The sequence below is a fragment of the Oncorhynchus clarkii genome, chromosome 3 (genome assembly GCF_045791955.1).
Source record: "Oncorhynchus clarkii lewisi isolate Uvic-CL-2024 chromosome 3, UVic_Ocla_1.0, whole genome shotgun sequence".
Taxonomy (NCBI): Eukaryota; Metazoa; Chordata; class Actinopteri; order Salmoniformes; family Salmonidae; genus Oncorhynchus; species Oncorhynchus clarkii.
In genome coordinates, this window is record NC_092149.1 from 28,740,755 (window position 1) to 28,761,013 (window position 20,259).

Consider the following 20,259-nt stretch of genomic DNA (forward strand, 5'->3'; position numbering starts at 1 on the left):
AGTCCACCAATACAAAATTGGCACAGATGAAAATTAAAAACTACGCTCTCGAAGGAATATAAACTTGTGTCAATACAGGGAGGAACAACCACAGTTCCGACACTACATACAAGTACGTAATAGCGAAAACAATAAACAGCATAGATGATCGAACGCAAATACACGCAAACTTAATCCTGCACGAATTAAGGCAGGCAACAGGTGCCCTATATACACACAGAAATAAAAGCAATTGAAACCAGGTGTGAAAAGGAACACAGACAAAACAACCAGAAAAGGAAAAAGGGATCGGTAGCGGCTAGTAAACCGTTCAAGTGAAGATCTATTGCAGACATATGGGAAATTAATTACAGACAAATGATAAACGCATTACAACATTTTCTGAAGTCTTAGCAAATCAGGGTATTACATTTTACTTTTAAACCAGTCAACCACAATGTGGATTGGCCAACTTCTCAAAAAACTTCTCAATCAACCACTGACAAGAGGGTATGGCAAGTCTTCAGAGGTATCCTCACACTAAAACAAGTGAGCAGAGAATGAGAGACACTCCGATTTCTATTTCTGTACAAAACTATTTCTGTTTTCCATTCAAAGTTGTAGGCCAATGGTTTTCCATACAGATTTTCATACTGAGTTCTGCAGTGTCATTCAGTACCATCATGACAGTACGCCCATGGCACGTCAACACGACTTCCTCTTCTCAGTCAGATGGAACAGTGAAATTGTTGTCTGACATGAATAACGCAAACCAGAGTCAAAGCAGAGTTACTAATACAGGTCCTAATAGGGATATAAAAAAACAGGGACCACCCTATAATATAGTTCAACACTGGGTAAGGTTTATCTGTACACACTGTTGACGACAAGTCTAAAGGATGGCAGAAGAGCTGCATTATTCTTCCGTGGTTTTCAAGAATCCCATCGTTTCTTCGCCGAAAGGTGGGTCTTGGCCTTTCTTTCTCATCTCTTCATCAATGTCACTGTCTTCTTTTAGTTCATTTCTATCGGTTTACAAAAATGTTATAGACGGAAGACTATAACAACCACAATTATTTGCGAAAATTCAAATTGGAGGGTACTTAAAGAAAGTGAGCCAGATATGGCAGCTATTTATGCTGAATCACGTTCATGTTTTTTTGTCTTTGATGGCAAATCTACTCTGCCATTATGTGTTAATCAAATATCTTTGATTAAATCAAGTAAAAAAAACGATTTCATCCATTTTAGATTGAGGCTTTAAAGTAACAAAACAAGGTTAAAGTCAAGAGGTCTGAAAACTTCCAGAATGTACTGTATAAACTGAATTAGCGTAATAACTGAACAAATATTTAATGTCATTGTCTCTTGCACAATGATATTTCTTCGTATTGGTATTTGGGCTGAGATGCATGTAGATCTGGAATGGAATGGAAGAATGACGCCAGAGGGGATGGCTGATGTTTTCCTGTGTGTTTTTTTCACATCGTAGCTTATTTTGTACCTAATGTTGATGCTACCGTCTCTAATGACCAAAAGAGCTTCTGGATATCAGAACAGAGATTACTCACCACGAACTGGATGAAGAGTTTTCTTTAATGAGTCTGACGCAAAGGATATAATGCTGCTCCCGGACAAGGCCCAAATCCCCGTCATTCGCATGAAGGGAATAAGGAAATACAGGGGGTGCGGATCAAGGTGCCTTGTGAGAATTCGCTTGCGAGTGGGTAACCGGCCTCTACCATCCGTTCTATTGGCCAACGTTTAATCACTGGAGAATAAACTGGATGAGCCCAGTTCAAGACTATCCTACCGACAGGACATTAAAAACTGTAATATCTCATGTTTCACTGTGTCGTGGCTGAACGACACAGATAATATACAGTTGGCTGGGTTTTCTGTGCATTGGCAGGACAGAACGGCTATGTCCGGGAAGACGAGGTGGGGGTGGGGGTGAGGGTGTGTGTCTATTTGTCAATAACAGCTAGTGAGCGATGTCTAATAGAGAGTAGCTCATGAGTACCTCATGATTAACTACCTACCAAGAGAGTTTTCATCTACATTTTTCATAGCTGTTTATTTACCACCACAAACCGACGCTGGCACTAAGGCGGCACTCAACAAGCTGTAAAAGGCTGTAAGCAAACAAGAAAATGCTCATCCAGAATTGTCGCTCCTAGTAGCCATGGACTTTAATGAAGGCAAACCTATATCTGTTTTACCTCATTTCTACCAGCATGTCATATGTGCAACCAGAGGAAAAAACTCTAGACCACCTTTACTCCACAAACAGAGACGTGTACAAAGCTCTCCCTCGTCCTCCATTTGGCAAATCTGACCATAATTCCATCCTCCAAATTCCTGCTTACAAGCAAAAACTAAAGCAGGAAGTACCAGTGACTCGCTCAATACGGAAGTGGTCAGATGACACGAATGCTACGGGACTGTTTTGCTACCATAGACCGGAATATGTTCCGGGATTCATCCAATGGCATTGAGGAGTATACCACCTCAGTCACCATCTTCATCAATAAGTGTATCGACGACGTCATCGCCACAGGTATCGTATGTACATATCCCAACCAGAAGCCACGCAACATCTGCACCGAGCTAAAGGCTAGAGTCATCAGACTCTGATGTTTGTCTGATGTGGCAGGGCTTGCAAACTATTGCGGACTACAAAGGGAAACCCAGCCACAAGCTGCCCAGTGACACGAGCCTACCAGATGGGATAAATGCCTTTTATGCTCGCTTTGAGGCAAGCAACACTGAAGCATGCACGAGAGCACCAGCTGTTCTGGACGACTGTGTGATCACGCTTTCCGTTGACTCACTTCATCCACGACTACGTGGCCAAGCACAACTCCAACACCATCATTAAGTTTGCTGACGACACAACGATGTCGTCAGCAAAAAGAGTCCTAGAAGTGTGGTGCCAGGACAACAACCTCTCCCTCAACGTGAGAAAAACAAAGGAGATGATCGTGGACTACAGGAAAAGGAGGGCCAAACACACCCCCATTCACATCGATGGGGCTATAGTGGAGCGAGTCGAGAGCTTCAAGCTCCTTGGTGTTCACATCACGAACAAACTATCATTGTCCAAACACACCAAGAAAGTCATGAAGAGGGCCTTTTCCTACTCAGAAGACTGAAGAGATTTGCCATGGGTCCCCAGATTCTCAAAAAGTTATACAGCTGCACCATTGAGAGCATCCTGACCAGTTGCATCACTGCCTGGTATGGCAACTGCTCGGCATCCCACCATAAGGCGCTACAGAGGGTAGTGCGTATGATCCAGTACATCACTGGGGCCAAGCTTCCTACCATCCAGGACCTATATACTAGCCAGTGTCAGAGGAAGGCCCAAAAATTTGTCCAGCCACCCAAGTCATAGACTGTTCTCTCTGCTACCGCAGAGCAAGCGGTACCGGAGCACCAAGTCTAGGTCCAAAAGGCTTCTTATCAGCTTCTACCCCCAAGCCATAAGACTGCTGAACAATTAATAAAATGGCCACCCGGACTATTTGCATTGACCCACCCCCCCTTTGTTTTTACACTGCTGCTACTCGCTGTTTATTGTCTATTCATAGTCACTTTACCCCTACCAGTGTTATACCACTGCACTGTGAGTTTATCTATGAAATTATTAGAAATGATTAAGTGATTACAGGTCAGAGGTCACAGGACTAAGATATGCAAATAACAGGGTTGAGATGTGCAGCAAGTGGCTGGATATAGGTTACTGTTGGTGACTTGGGTTAATACAGGACTAGGCAAAGTGAGTAACAGGGCTGAGATAGTAAGGCTACAGGGATGAGGAGTTTTGGCAAAGAAACTGGGGTCTATGACTAACAAATAGGGCAATTAAGGCTAGGATATGGGTGTATCGGTAGTTGATTGTATGAATATTAGGGTACTGACATGTGTATGTTAGGGTTAGGGGATGGGGGTAACTGGGCTGGTGTGTGTGGGTAATTGGGTTTAGGTGTGTTGGTAAGTGGACTGAGGTACTGTATGTGTATTCCTTTCTATTCCCCACAGAGAAAAAAGAGGAAGAACCAGCATATGCTGAAGTAAAGGCTAAGGGAAGTGCAGTCACTCAACAAAATCCTGCCACAGCAGGTGTGTTTGAGAGAGAGAGCTAGATTAAATCCGGACTGTGGAAGATCTGAGTTATAGCATGATTAGTCTCTCTAGAGATCCAGGTTGCCTCCTACAATATTCAAATGTTCCGGCTTAACACCGTCTGTCTGTACGTAATAGAACGTCAGTTTGGCATAGAGGAACTACGTCACTGCCTAGGTCACTCACTACCTTATCCGCTTGAATAAAATACAAAATAGTAGCTAGCAAGATGGAGATCACAGAGGTTATTTTTAATGATAGCATTTTGCAAGTGGCTAGTCATTTGTTTCAAAGTGCAACGTTCTGACACGCCTGTCTCGTGATTTGTTGGGAGAGTTGTCTGTTTATCCTTTATTGAAATTGCTGTAAGATTCTGTCATTGACACCAGACCTTAGTCACTGCTGTTGCCAGACTTACGAGACTATAGTGCAATAGAAATATTAAGGTAATTTCTGAATGACCCGACATATGCAGCGTTTACTGTGAATGCAGTCTCCACAAATGTCTTTCAAATTTCAATCGCGCTATAGCACAAATCTTCCATGGTCCGGATTGAATCTACGCCATAATCAAATTATCCACCTTTTATTGTTCAATTATTAGATTTCATCAGCTGATGGAATAATGCTTACCATTAAATGTATATTCTTATGCTTTATGCTTTATCTTGGCCAGGTCGCAATTGTAAATGAGAACTTGTTCTCAACTTGCCTACCTGGTTAAATAAAGGTGAAATAAATAAATAAAAATGCTAACAGTATGGTTATAATAACATGACTCTTATCTTTGCTATTCCTAGTGGATGAGAAGTCTGCTCTCCACTCTCAACCATTTCGAGGAGCGGCAGTGTGTTTGGGGCTTCTTTGTGCCCTCTTAGTTTCAGCCATTATAGGCCTCTGTGTCTACTGTGAGTATGTGGATCATAAAGTATTATGGATTTTGGAGAGGTGTAGAATGACATCGTAGAGTTAACATGTCCTTCTCTCTCCATAGTCAGCACTGCTCTCTCAAAGCACAACACAAAGTTAGTGGGGGAACTGGCGGCCAATCAGGACCTAATGAATCTCAATAGCAATCTGAGTACAGCCAATCACATTTTGCAGAGTGATTACACCAATGTCAGCACTACAAACCGACGTTTAGCGGCAGAGAAAGAACATGTGTCAAGAGAGAGGGATAGACTGAACTGGAATCTTCAGTTCATATTTCAGTTTGATGACTTTCCGGTCAAGAAATATTGTTCACAAAACGTTGGCACAGGAGGTAATCCCCTTTCTTGTACATTAAAATACATCGCTTATTAGATATTACACTTAAAATGAATGTACAGTATTAACAAAACTAATTTTGTTTATATTGTAGCGTTAATACTGTAAATGTTTTATTGTTGTAGAGAGAGTGTGTAACTCTTGCCAAGATGGCTGGATTTTGTTCCAATCTAGTTGTTACCTGATTGTGCAATATGACACTCCATGGAAGACCTGGACGGAAAGCCAACAATATTGCAAACAAGAGAAGGCTGATTTGCCCGTCATTGGCAGCCGAGCAGAACAGGTGGGACACTGGTGCAAACAAGAGTTTAGAGCAGTGGTGTAAAGTACTTAAGTAAAAATACTTTAAAGTACTACTTAAGTCGTTTACTTTACTTTGAGATTTACTTCACTACATTCCATTAGAAAATATTATACTTTTTACTCCATACATTTTCCTTGACACCAAAACGTACTCATTACATTTACATTTAGCAGGACAGGAAAATGGTCCAATTCACACACTTATCAAGAGAACATCCCTGGTCATCCCTACTGCCTCTGATCCGGCGAACTCCCAAAGCACACATGCTTCGTTTGTAAATTATGTCTGAATGTTGGAGTGTGTCTTTGGCTAGCCGTAAATTTAAAAAAACAACAACAAAATGGTACCGTCTGGTTTGCTAAATAAGGAATTTGAAATGACTTCCACTTTTACTTTAACTTTTGATACTTAAATGTATTTTAGTAATTACATTTACTTTTGATACTTAAGTATATTTTAAACCAAATACCTTTAGACTTTTAGTCAACTAGAATTTTACTGGGTGACTTTTACTTTTACTTGAGTCATTTTCTATTAAGGTGTTAGGTTGAAATGACCAGAGTAAGAACTCGACAGACAGTATGAAAGCTTAACCCAAGTTTATTCTTCCCAAAGGATGGAACAGCTGAATCGACAAAAACATGTCAACAATAGTAGTGGTATTTGTACCTCGCTTTGGGTGGAGTCTCCTCCTTCTCGCTAAACATTGTATCTTTATTGCTAGGCAGGAAACTAAGTGATATGGGCAATAAACTTTTCTTTCTCCCTTAAAGTGACCTGACCTGACCTCGACCCCCTTCATCACTAATCCATGGCCCTCTCCCCTTATCAATGCCTGGCACATGTGATCACTTTCCCTACACTCAGTACATTCCAAGATTAAATGCACCCACCATATACCTTCCCCCTACAGATAACCATTAACCTCTGGTGTAGCCCCTCGGCTATGGCACCCCTCAGGTATCTAGTATAACTAATGATAAATAACATTTCAAGTTCAGAAATCCAAACCCATCAAAGGTATCTTCACTTGTACTCAAGTATGATAATTGGGTACTTTTTCCACCACGGGTTTAGAGGGACAAATTCACTCAACCTTTAAGTCAATCAAACAAAGAAAATGAATGAAAAGTGAAATAGGAACTAGAATAAAATGTGTGATAGCTATGAGCTCAGGGTAAAGCAGTCATAACTAAAAGACAAAAGGACAAAGCCCATTACAATGCTACTTCCTGTTGTGCTCTTTGTTATTTCTCATTTGGACCTGATTACATTCATGAGATACAACATTTACACACTGCCTCCCGAAAATGTGGATATGACTGTAAAATGTACCTTTTCCCTAACACTTCATTTGTGGTTTCACTCACTTCTCATTAAGGAATTCATTCATAGCCACACTAAAGAATACTATGATAAGTACCATGGGTATTGGATCGGTTTGACGGACAAAGCTGAAGATGGTAAATGGCTCTGGGTTAATGGAGGTCATCAGAATCTGACTGATGGGTAAGGACGTTTTATTCAGTGTAAACACAACAAAGAAACATTGTTAAATCATTATTTGACTCTGTAATTTGTTTTCATTAATGGTGGTGTTCTTTTTTCACAGGTTTTGGAACAGTCAAACTGGGGGTGATTGCGTGTTAACTGTCCCAAACAATGCACCATTGGCTAATTGGAATGCTGTACGGTGTGATATGCAGAACAGTTGGATCTGTGAGAGTAGAGCATTAATATGGTCAGATTAAATTGCAGGGACACTCTCTTAAGAGGTATTCTCACATACTGAGCTCATATATTATTGCATCTTCCTTTGAGAATTCAATTAAGTTGTATTCTTCTCATTGAAGGACCCCTGCATCTACTTGTTGGGGTCAAATCAGATTCACTCAATTCAGGAAGTGATTTTAATATAGAATTCACAAAGGAAAACCTTAATTGGCTGACGCAAACACAGGTCTGTTTTGTACGTTTTTGAAATGTTAACAATCAACGATCTGTTTTAATGTAGCTTTGGTGAATTGAAAAAATAATGTTTAGTTTTGAGCTCTCATATAAATCAGGCACATTTTCTTTCACATCAATTACTTCATTATGACAATGAATTAGTGCTCTTATATTGTCTTATTGTATTATATTTTATACAGTTGTTTCTATGTTCACAATCAAAGATCAACTGTATGTATAGTAGTGTTTTAGAATAACATTTGTTTTGGCCTTTCATAGATCAGAAATCATATAATATTCAGTTTACAAAGTAAAGCTGGACTTGCCATCCAAGATTTTCTTCCTTCAATTTTTAAACTTCTTAGCATATGAAGTACAAGTTTATGATGATGCTGTCACCACCATACTCCACCGTAGGGATGGTGCCAGGTTTCCTCCAGACGTGACTCTTGGCATTCAGGTCAAACAGTTCAATCTTGGTTTCATCAGACCAGAGAATCTTGTTTCGCATGGTCTGTGAGTCCTTTTGGCAAACTCCAAGCAGGCTGTCATGTGCCTTTTATTGAGGAGTGGCTTCTGTCTGGCCACTCTACCATAAAGGCCTGATTGGTGGAGTGCTGCAGAGATGTTTGTCCTGGAAGTTCTTCCATCTCAACAGAGGAAATGTTAAGCTTTGTCAGATTGACCATCGCATTATTGGTCACCTCCCTGACCAAGGCCCTTCTCCCCCGACTGCTCTGTTTGGCCGGGTGGCCAGCTCTCTGTCTTGGTGGTTCCAAACTTCTTCCATTTCAGATTGATGGAGGCCACTGTATTCTTGGGGACCTTCAATGCTGCAGACATTTTTGGTACCCTTCCCCAGATTTGTGCCTCGACACAGTCCTGTCTCGGAGCTCTACGGACAATTCCTTCGACCTCATGGCTTGGTTTTTGCTCTGACAAGCACTGTCAACTGTGGGACCTTATATACACAGGTGTGTGCCTTTCCAAATCATGTCCAATCAATTGAATTTATGACAAGTGGACTGCAATCAAGTTGTAGAAGCATCTCAAGGATGATCAATGGAAACAGGATGCACCTGAGCTCAATTTCGGGCCTCATAGCAAAGTGTCTGAATACTTATGTAAATATGGTATTTCAAATTTATTTATAAAGTCCTTCTTACATCAGCTGATATCTCAAAGTGCTGTACAGAAACCCATCCTAAAACCCCAAACAGCAAGCAATGCAGGTGTAGAAGCACGGTGGCTAGGAAAAACTCCCTAGAATGGCCAGAACCTAGGAAGAAACCTAGAGAGGAACCAGGCTATGAGGGGTGGCCAGTCCTCTTCTGGCTGTGCCGGGTGGAGATTATAACAGAACATGGCCAAGATGTTCAAATGTTCATAGATGACCAACAGGGTCAAATAATAATAATCACAGTGGTTGTCGAGGGTGCAACAGGTCAGCACCTCAGGAGTAAATGTCAGTTGGCTTTTCATAGCCGATCATTCAGAGTATCTCTACCGCTCCTGCTGTCTCTACAGAGTTGAAAACAGCAGGTCTGGGACAGGGAGCACGTCCGGTGAACAGGTCAGGGTTCCATAGCCGCAGGCAGAAAAGTTGAAACTGGAGCAGCAGCACGGCCAGGTGGACTGGGGACAGCAAGGAGTCAACAAGCCAGGCATGGTCCTAGGGCTCAGGTCCTCCGAGAGAGAGAAAGAAATAAAGAATTAGAGAGAGCATACTTAAATTCACACAGGACACCGGATAAGACAGGAGAAATACTCCAGATATAACAGACTGACCCTAGCCCCCCGACACATAAACTACTGCAGCATAAATACTGGAGGCTAAGAAAAGAGGGGTCGGGAGACACTGTGGCCCTTTCCGATGATACCCCCGGACAGGCCCAAACAGGCCCTTTAGGTTATTTATGTTTCTTATTTTTAATACATTTGCTTGGGGGGATTTGTGTGTAGATTGATGAAAAAAATTAATATAAATCCAAAATGTGGAAGAAGTCAAGGGGTCTGAATGCTTTCCGAATGCACTGTATAAGTTATATTCTTCAAGAATCAATGGGTACATATCATTAATTTATAAATCCCAAAAATGATGCCCCTTTAAGCATCATGCAAATGTGTGACATCACAGAGTGTAGTAGGGAAAGCTCATTGAGCAAAAAATACATGGACATTACTGTGCTCATATCTAGCAACCTCATATATATTGATATCACATTGTTTAAAACATCCATGTTGAGAATATCAACAATACAGAACACTGTACAAGAATCGGCATATAAACACCAGTTTAAAAAAGGATTTCTAATATCAATTCCACTATAAACCTCTATTGTTGAATTGCTGAGTCTATTGTTGACAGGAAACAAAACGCCCTTTTTTTCATGGTTTTGCAAAAATTTCAGTTGAGTCCAGATGAAATGTACCGTATTTAATTTGATGGTTTCATTTGTGTATGTGATGAACTGAACATTGGAGCTCTGCCACAAGCTCATCAATGGCTGATCTCTTTGCCTCTCCAACAATCTTGGGCAAGTCCTCATCAATCTTGTTCCAAATTATTATTATTTTTTTAGAGGTATGGACTCAATGTGTAACCTGTCCTCTACTGTCTGCTTGTCCTCTTTGCATTTGTTTTGTATCTTTTATTTTAGGTTCCTCCTACACTGTTCTCCCTTCCTTTCTCTTCGCTATTGCTGCATCCTGTTTCTTTTTCTTTTTTGGAGGAGAGTCCTCCACAGTTTCTGATTGGTTGGTTTCTTGACATTAGTGTGTTCCATCTCCACTGGATCCTCCTCTTTGTTCTAGGATGACTTCTTCTTTTTGATATTGGTGTCTGAGTCAGTCACTTGGAGAAACTCACGATTTGACTGACATTAATGTTTTGTAGAAGATGGTCTCTGCAAATACATTTGCAATTATTGTATTAAATGTGTACACAATGTTTTTAGTTTATCTGATACACACATATCATGAGACTATTTTGTGTACAAAGTAAACAGATCAAATTCATCTTATTGGATAATTGATGGACTGAATAAAGGTTTGGTAATAACAAGTTGTGTAGCTATTTTCTCTGATCCATTATGACCTCACTACTACCCTCTGGTGACAGTATTTCAACATTACAGCAGCCCACATCCACATTGTAGCAACCCTGCATCCATTCAATCTCTTAGTGTTCGCTCAATAGTGTACTGAAGATCTATTGCATTCATATGGGAGATTAAGGGAGATTCACACAGCCTTCACACAGCCTTTAAATGGTTACTCAAGCAATACAAATGTACAAAAAGTGAAATAGGAACCATATTAAAATATGTGATACAGTTGAAGTCAGAAGTTTACATGCACCTTAGCCAAATACATGTAAACTCAGTTTTTCACAGTTCCTGACATTTAATCCCAGTAACAATTCCATTTTAGGTCAGTTAGGATCACCACATTATTTTAAGAATGTGAAATGTCAGAATAATAGTAGAGAGTGATTTATTTCAGCTTTTATTTCTTTCATAACATTCCCAGTGGGTCAGAAGTTCACATACACTCAATTAGTATTTGGTAGCATTGCCTTTCAATTGTTTAACTTGGGTCAAACGTTTCGGGTAGCCTTCCACAAGCTTCCCACAATAAGAATTTTGTCCCATTCCTCCTGACAGAGCTGGTGTAACAGTCAGGTTGGTAGGCCTCCTTGCTCGCACACGCTTTTTCAGTTCTGTCCACACATTTTCTATGGGATTGAGGTCAGGACCTTCTGATGGCCACTCCAATACCTTGACTTTGTTGTCCTTAAGCCATGTTGCCACAAAATTGCAAGTATGCTTGGGTTCAATGTCCATTTGGAAGACCCATTTGCGACCAAGCTTTAACTTCCTGACTGATGTCTTGAGATGTTGCTTCAATATATCCGCATAATTTTCCACCCTCATGATGCCATCTATTTTGTGAAGTGCACCAGTCCCTCCTGCAGCAAAGCACCTCCACAACATGATGCTGCCATCCTGTGCTTCACGGTTGGGATTTTGTTCTTTGGCTTGCAAGCCTACCCCGTTTTCCTCCAAACATAACGATGGTCATTATGGCCTAACAGTTCTATTTTTGTTTCATCGGGCCAGAGAACATTTCTCCAAAAAGTACGATCTTTGTCCCCATGTGCAGTTGCAAACCATAGTCTGGCTTTTTAATGGAGTATTTGGAGCAGTGGCTTCTTCCTTGCTGAGTGGCCTTTCAGGTTATGTCGATTTAGTACTCGTTTTACTGTGGATATAGATACTTTTGTACCTGTTTCCTCCAGCATTTTCACAAGGTCCTTTGCGGTTGTTCTGAGATTGATTTGCACTTTTCGCACCAAAGTACGTTCATCTCTAGGAGACAGAACGCTTCTCCTTCCTGAGCGGTATGACGGCTGCGTGGTCGCATGATGTTTATACTTGCGTACTATTGTTTATACAGATGAACGTGGTACCTTCAGGTGTTTGAAAATTTCTCCCAAGGATGAATCAGACTTGTGGAGGTCTACAATTTTTTTTTCTGAGGTCTTGGCTTATTTCTTTTGATTTCCCCATGATGTCAAGTAAAGAGGCAGTGAGTTTGAAGGTAGGCCTTGAAATACATCCACAGGTACACCTCCAATTGACTCAAATGATGTCAATGAGCTTATCAGAAGCTTCTAAAGCCATGACATCATTTTCTGGAATTTTCCAAGCTGTTTAAAGGCACAGTCAACAGAGTGTATGTAAACTTCTGACCCACTGGAATTGTGATACAGTGAATTATAAGTGAAATAATCTGTCTGTAAACAATTGTTGGAAAAATTACTTGTGTCATGCACAAAGTAGGTGTCCTAACCCACTTGCCAAAACTATAATTTGATAATAAGAGATTTGTGGAGTGGTTGAAAAACGAGTTTTAATGACTCCAACCTAAGTTTATGTAAACTTCCGACTTCAACTGTTTATAGCTACTGTATGTTCAAGGAAACTCCCTCACAACAAGACATTCATTAACACTGCTACATCTGTGCTCTTTGTTATACAGTATGAAAGTGGTACTTCCTGTTGTCTCGTTTTGTAGGCTAAGAATGGGCTTCAAATAAGACCTTTCTAACTTTCGGCGATGTGTCTTACTTCTTGAGTGTCAAATATGTTGATAAAAGGAATCGGGTATGAGCAAATCAATACACGAATACGAATAGAATTGTATATATATCTTATACACTGAGTGTACAAAACATTAGGAACCTCAGTATGTCAGGGTGTGGACTCTACAAGGTGTTCGAAGGTGTACCACAGGGATGCTGGCCCCATGTTGACAATGCTTCCCACAGTTGTGTCAAGTTGGCTGGATGTCCTTTGGTTGGTGGACCATTCTTGATACACACAGGAAGCTGTTGAGTATTCAAAAAAGAAGCAGCTTTGCAGTTCTTGACACACTCAAGCTGGTGCACCTGGCACCTACTACCATATCCCATTCAAAGGCACTTCAAAAAATAATGTCTCGCCCATTCACCCTCTGAATGGCACTCACTGTCCATGACTCAAAGCTCAACATCCTTCTTTAACCTGTCTCCTCCCCTTCATCTAAAGTGGATTTACCAAGTGACATCAATAAGTGATCATAGCTTTCACCTGGTCAGTCTGTAATGGAAAGAGCATGTGTTCCTAATGTTGTGTACACTCAGTGCAGAACTGCCTTTTCATTAATTTGATTATGTAAACTTGAAGCACATTCAAAAAAAGTAGGGGACTGACTACAGGAAGTAGGAAGTACTTTCATACCGTAATCTCTTTAATTTGGACCAGATAAGATGCATATATCCATAACGTTTAGACACTGGCACGCTGGCTCACAGAACTGCGGCTAACTGTTAAATGTAGCCTATTTACTCATTTGTATCGACTTGGGGTTTCTTAATTTCTCATTCAGGAATTCATTCTCAACCCTCAAACCTACTATGACGATCATGGGTACTGGATTGGCCTGACTGACATAGCGGAAGACAGTTAATGGCTTTGGGTTGATGGACGTAATCAGAATCTGACTGATGTGTAAGGACATTCCAATCAGTATAAATACAACAAAGAAGCATGTTGCCTACAACTCTCCACCAAGGGCTGGATTCAATCGGTACCGTCGAAGGTCTCCATGGTAGCTCGATGGAAATTTAAAATCAGTGTTCCCACGTTCGCAGACTGCATTCACGGTAAACGCTGCATGCCAGATCAATCGGAAACCATTACCTTCAAATCTTAACGTGGATCTTCCTCGACAGATTGAATTCAGCCCTAAATCATTATTTTATTCAGTTTTTTCATTCATTGTATTATTTTCATAGGTTTTGGATGCATCAACCTGTGGGGTCATGATTGTGCTTTAACTAACCCAAACAATGCACCTTCGGCTAATTGGAATGCTGAATCATATGGTCAGGGTAAATTAAGCCACGTTCACACAGTCAAAGATCTATTATAAAGAGTATATAAAAAAATAAACACTCATTTGTGTAGGGCTTTCATAGGTTCCGCTTTTAATAAAATCACTGTTTTATAAACAATGTAATACTTCTAAATCAGCAGCTTTAATTGGCACTTGTACCTCATCACACAAAGTAGTAAGGAAAGTTTGAGAAAAGAAAATACATTACTGTGCTCATACATAGCAACCTCATCTGATGTTGATATCACATTGTTTAAAACATCCATGTTGAGAATATGAACAATACAAGACCACCATACAAGAAGCTGTATAAAAACACTAGTTGACGACTAAATATATATTTTCTTAATAGTCTGTAGTTGAATCTTTCCATACAAATAAATATGTTGACAAGAAACAAAACATCCTTTTTGCATGGTGTTGCAATAAGCGTTAATTAAAAATATACTGCATTTCATTCGATGGTTTCATGTGTCTATAAGATGTATTAGAGCGCTGACCCACATCCCTGACCTGTTTCCTTTCCAACAAGGCAACCACGAGTCCTCATCAAACTGGTTCCTGTTGTTTAGCTTTCTTCTTTTTCTTTTTTAGAGGTATGGAGTCTAATACATCGTGCAAACTGTCCTCTACGGTCTGCTTGACCGCTTTGCATTTATTTTTTTGACCTTTTATTTTAGGTTCCTCCTCCACTGTTCTCTCTATTGCTCCATCCCGTTTCTTTTTCTTTTTTGGAGGGGAGTCCGCCACAGTTTCTGATTGGTTAGTTTCTCTATCTTTAGAGTGTTCCATCTCCTCAGCCACCTCTTTGTTCTTGGAGGACTTCTTCTTCTTGGTAGTAGTGTAGGAGTCCGTCTGTTGCCGAGTGGCACCTTCTCCCTCCGACGCGTCTTCACAGCCTCCTCCGGCTTCACTCTCTATAGAAATGATATCAGTTTCACACACCTCTCCATTTAGATGACAGCTCTCGCCCTCTTCCAACACCTTCCTCTGTTTTGAACGTTTCCTCTTGGTTGGCTGAGCATTGTCTGCTGTATTATCGTCCTCCTCTACAGGAACCACCGCCACCTCCCCAGTGTTCTCCTTTAAACTTTCCTTCTTTTTCACCTTTATTTTCATGTTGGTACTTCTGGAGACAACAGCAGAATCAGCGTTCTCTTCAGCCACATTCTCACGGGTATCCTCTGAGTGATTCTTCCTCTTTTTCTTTTTGGTCTTCTTCCCCGGGGTCTCATGGGTCAGTTCATCCTCAGGGATCTGGGCAGCTGGCCGGGTAGTGACGCTATCTGGTGTTGCAGCCGCTAGTTGGTTTTTCTTGCCATACTTTGCCATGAACTCTTGCTCCTGCTGCTCCAGTCTGGCTAGCTTGGCACTCATGGTAAGGCCGTGTCTGGCTCCTCTGTTGTGAACAGGAATAGGGACAAACAATGTTTAGCTTCCTAATTAAGACCAGGTTCAAGCCCTTCACCAACAGCATGCACCAAGATAGAACACACATTCATGTTTATGGTTTATTACAAAAGTATTGGTGACAAGCAACTTACTTGTGGGCGGTGCGTCCTCCACAAGCCTTCACCAGGTCAGCGTCTGATAGCCTATACAAAGGGAGAGGGAAACAGCATTTATTATTTAAACCTGTGAGTACATAAAACCACTGTCATTAACAATGTATGGGTTTAATCTTCACATTGACATGAAAACAAAATAACCTTCACAAACTGATATCAATCCCTGCATGTTGGTGGATGGTATTGGGCAGTGAGGTTCTTACTTGGTGGTGCTGGAGAGGTCCAGTCTCTGGTCCTCATCGTCAGAGCTGCTGTCATCTGTACTGGAGGACTTCTGCTCTGGCTGCTCCAGTCCTGCCAGTAGGGTGGCAGACTATGAGGAAGAGAAATAAAACCGTTCCAGTCCATCCAGTCTGCGTAAGTGCAGTATCTTTCTGTACTATCAAGAGCGCTCATTGGTACAGATATGGGTGTGTTCCATTTGAATTTGTTTTTCTGTACCTTCACAAAGCATCCATAAAGTTTGTCTCTTCCCAACATGGCTTTCGTTGGCTTCTTGTTGGAGATCATTCCTTCCTCTTCCTCCTCCACCAACTTCTTCACCTGCACACCATTCTAGAACAGAAAGGTGGAGATGTAGCCTAGGCCCAATGTAAGTGTGTGAATGTGTGCATGCGTGTGTGGCCTAGTGATAAAATAATCTTTCATTTCACCCCCCCTCTGAGGACTTACCTCGCCAGATTCCACTTCCAGGCTAGAAGATGCTTTGTTGAAGACATGGTCCCACCAATGGAAGGTGAACTGCTCCCCTTGACGATGTCCCACTCCTCCCTTGTCACATTTCACTTTGACTTTGATAGCCTCAGATATACCATTCTCCTGCCGACCAAGACCTTTACCTGTGAACAGTGAGGGGTCTTCTATTAGTGGTAGACTAAGAACATTAGATCTAGTTACCATTCATAAAACCACAGAATTAGTTACAACTGGCAACTACTACTAGTAGGGACATCAAACATTCAGGCTGCTGCACATACACTACGGAGGCTCTAGTCTAGAGCGCCCGGTTAAATTGTGTTTGAGGGCATTTTTTACACTCTAAATCGTTAAATTAGTGAGAAATCGATGTCATTGTTGCAATAGTTTGTGAGTGGGCAACATAGACAATCATCTTACATTGACATGTTTAATTATTTTGCCATATTGAATTGAATATAGCGCTAATTTCACTAATGTGGACAGTTTGTTACCACCTTACTCACAAGCTTGCATTTTCAAACCATAACATTTTGTGGAATTACATATCCTTTAACCTCAGATTGGTGATGTTAGTATAAAAGAATAGTCATCACGATGACATAAGATTAATTGCTCAAAACAGATCAACATCTTTGGTTTTGGACCGTTGATTGTCACACATGCTGGGATGTGCAGAACACGGCGTTAATGAAATGGCACAAAAAAAGTTGGGCCAGTCTCTCTTTAAAAGTTGCTGGCCGGCCTCTCGGGTGGCGCAGTGGTTTAGAGCACGGTACTGCAACGCTAGCTGTGCCACCAGAGACTCTGGGTTCACGCCCAGGCTCTGACGCAGCCGACCACGACCGGGAGGTCCGTGGGGTGACGCAGAATTGGCCTAGCGTCGTCCGGGTTAGGGAGGTTTTGGCCGGTAGGGATATCCTTGTCTCATCGCGCACCAGCGACTCCTGTGGCGGGCCGGGCGCAGTGCACGCTAACCAAGGTTGCCAGGTGCACGGTGTTTGGTGCAGCTTCCGGGTTGGATGCGCACTGTGTTAGGAAGCAGTGCGGCTTGGTTGGTTTGTGTTTCGGAGGAAGCATGATTTTCGACCTTCGTCTCTCCCGAGCCCGTACAGCATCATTTAACACAAGTTTCAGGAATACAAATGGAACTTTCAACATTCATTTCCAATGGTATGTAAAAAAAACTGCTGAATGAGTCCAAAAACGTGCTCTGATGGATTTAAATCACCAAAACTGGTTTGCCCTGCCTACTAATGTAATTTACAAGCAAGTTCAAGCTGACATATGTATAACGTTACACTTGCTATATAAACTCCTGCCTGTAATCTTAAAATGTTCATTAGCTAGCATATTGCCCATCATTAAATGACTATGCTGTTACTAAATACCTTTCTGAAAATCTAACATTAACTTTACCTTGTTCCCAGCCATGACGCAGTAGCTGTTGCTCTGCAAACTTCAGTCCACGGCTCTTTTCCTGAACAGTTTCTGCCATTTTTTCTAAAGAAATGAACATGTTAGCTAGCTAACGTTAGCTATATTACACTGCATTTGACAGGTCTTCAGTATCAGATGTCAATATGTATGTATTAGATAGTTGAACAGTAATGCACAAAGAACACTTTTCTCAAATATAATATACAAATTCTGTTTTAAAAGTCCACAAAAAAAAGACTTCAGTTTGGGTTTAGCTAACAAGCTAGCTAGCTAGTTAGTTTTAAGAGAACATTTACACTTCAATGCAAGTCATTGCTGTGCTAATAAGGGCTGGCTATAAAATAATAAACAACGACCGGGGTAATAGTACTAATTATTTTACCTCATCTGGTTATCTAGACTCACATTGTTGTTCAAAAGGGATAAATAAAAACGGTTCACAGTTCGACTGGAACCATGAGGTAAATTCAGCAGGCTGACACAGCACCGGAAAAGACTACGCTTCTTATTCGATGAGGTTTAACGGCGGTTGGCATCCAATAAATGTTGCATTACCGCCACCTACTAGACTGGAGTATAACTCCCTTATACTTTGCTTGTAAATACAAAATGTTTTTAAAAATCACCAAATACCCTACCATCTAACCCTACACTCACCACCCTATTCCACTATTTAAATATATCTAGGCCTACCTAGAGGTGGCAGGGTAGCCTAGTGGTTAGAGCATTGGACTAACCGGAAGGTTGTAAGTTCAAATCCCCGAGCTGACAAGGTCATTCTGCCCCTGAACAGGCAGTTAACCCACTGTTCCTAGGCCGTCATTGAAAATAAGAATTTGTTCTTAACTGACTTGCCTAGTTAAATAAAGGTAAAAAAAAAAAATAATAAAAAATATAGGTAGGCCTAGTCACCACCACACAACACACCCTGTAACTCTTCTGACGTTAAGTCTCATACACCCAAATACCTCTCTGTAGCGTCCACCACAACCTTAATTTTATGTAGTACCGTTGAAAACCATTGCTATAAATGCAAAAAATCCATACAGTACCAGTCGAAAGTTTGGACACACCTCATTCAAGGGTTTTTATTTTTACTATTCTCTACATCATAGAATAATAGTGAAGAAATCAAAACTATGAAATTACACATATGGAATCATGTAGTAACCAAAAGAGTGTTAAACAAATCAAAATATATTTTATATTTGAGATTCTTCAAAGTAGCCACCCTTTGCCTTGACAACTTTGCACACCCTTGGCATTCTCTCAACCAGCTTCACCTGGAATGCTTTTTCAACAGTCTTGAAGGAGTTACCACATACGCTGAGCACTTGTTGGCTGCTTTTTCTTCACTCTGCGGTCCAACTCATCCCAAACCATCTCAATTGGGTTGAGGTTGGGTGATTGTGGAGGCCAGGTCATCTGATGCAGCACTCTATCACTCTTGTTATTTGTGGTCAAATAGCCCTTACACAGCCTGGAGGTATATTGGGTCATTATTCTGTTGAAAAACAAATGATAGTCCCACTAAGCGCAAACCAGATGGGATTGAGTATCACTGCAGAAAGCTGTGGTAGCCATGCTGGTTAAGTGTGCCTTGAATTCTAAATAAATCACTGACAATGTCACCAGCAAAGCACCCCAACACCATCACACCTCCTCCATGCTTCACGGTGGGAACCACACATGCAGAGATCATTCGTTCACCTGGTCTGTGTCTAACAAAAACACGGCTGTTGGAACCAAAAATCTAAAAATTTAGACTCATCAGACCAAAGGACAGATTTCCACCAGTCCATTGCTCGTGTTTATTGGCCCAAGCAAGTCTTTTCTTATTATTGGTATCCTTTAGAAGTGGTTTCTTTGCATCAATTCGATCATGAAGGCCTGTTTCATGCAGTCTCCTCTGAACAGTTGATGTTGAGATGTGTCTGTTACAAGAACTTTGTGAATCATTTATTTGGGCTGCAATCTCTGAGGTGCAGTTAACTCTAATGAATTTATCCTCTGCAGTAGAGGTAACTTTGGGTCTTTCTTTCCTGTGGCAGTCCTCACGAGTGCCAGTTTCATCATAGTGCTAGATGGTTTTTGCAACTGCACTTGAAGAAACTGGAATTTTCCCGGATTGACTGACCATGACTTAAAGTAATGATGGACTGTCATTTCTCTTTGCTTATTTGAGCTGTTATTGCCATAATATGGACTTGGTCTTTTACCAAATAGGGTTATCTTCTGTATACCAGCCCTACCTTGTCACAACACAACTAATTGACTCAAACGCATTAAAGGAGGAAATAAATTCCACAAAATAGCTTTTAACAAGGCACACCTGTTAATTGAAATGCATTCCAGATGACTACCACATGAAGCTGGTTGAGAGAATGCCAAGATTGTGAAAAGCTGTCATCAAGGCAATGAGTGGCTATTTTGAAGAATCTCAAATATATTTGGATTAGTTTGACACTTTTTTGATTACTA

General features: G+C 41.0%; 2 protein-coding genes across 3 annotated transcripts; one reads left to right on the forward strand and one right to left on the reverse strand.

The window, feature by feature from the left end:
* The first annotated feature begins 878 nt into the window (after positions 1-878).
* Positions 879-10,697, forward strand: LOC139405876 (C-type lectin domain family 9 member A-like). Its single transcript, XM_071148314.1, has 7 exons — positions 879-942; positions 4,024-4,104; positions 4,908-5,015; positions 5,138-5,371; positions 5,502-5,662; positions 7,065-7,192; positions 7,296-10,697. The coding sequence occupies exons 1-7, from the start codon at positions 879-881 to the stop codon at positions 7,432-7,434; spliced, it is 915 nt and encodes a 304-aa protein (XP_071004415.1). The 3' UTR covers positions 7,435-10,697.
* A 3,439-nt stretch (positions 10,698-14,136) lies between these two features.
* On the reverse strand, positions 14,137-18,289 carry LOC139392550 (G patch domain containing 4). Of its 2 annotated transcripts, none has more exons than XM_071140600.1 (7): positions 18,161-18,289; positions 17,758-17,841; positions 16,315-16,481; positions 16,084-16,197; positions 15,846-15,955; positions 15,619-15,669; positions 14,137-15,473 (listed from the first exon to the last, which is right to left on the reverse strand). In XM_071140600.1, exons 2-7 carry the CDS (start codon positions 17,834-17,836, stop codon positions 14,624-14,626), a joined length of 1,371 nt encoding a protein of 456 aa, XP_070996701.1. In that variant the 5' UTR covers positions 17,837-17,841; positions 18,161-18,289; the 3' UTR covers positions 14,137-14,623. The 2 variants fall into 2 exon arrangements, with proteins under 2 accessions (XP_070996701.1, XP_070996706.1); XM_071140605.1 differs by having other exon boundaries at positions 18,184-18,288.
* Positions 18,290-20,259: the final 1,970 nt, after the last annotated feature.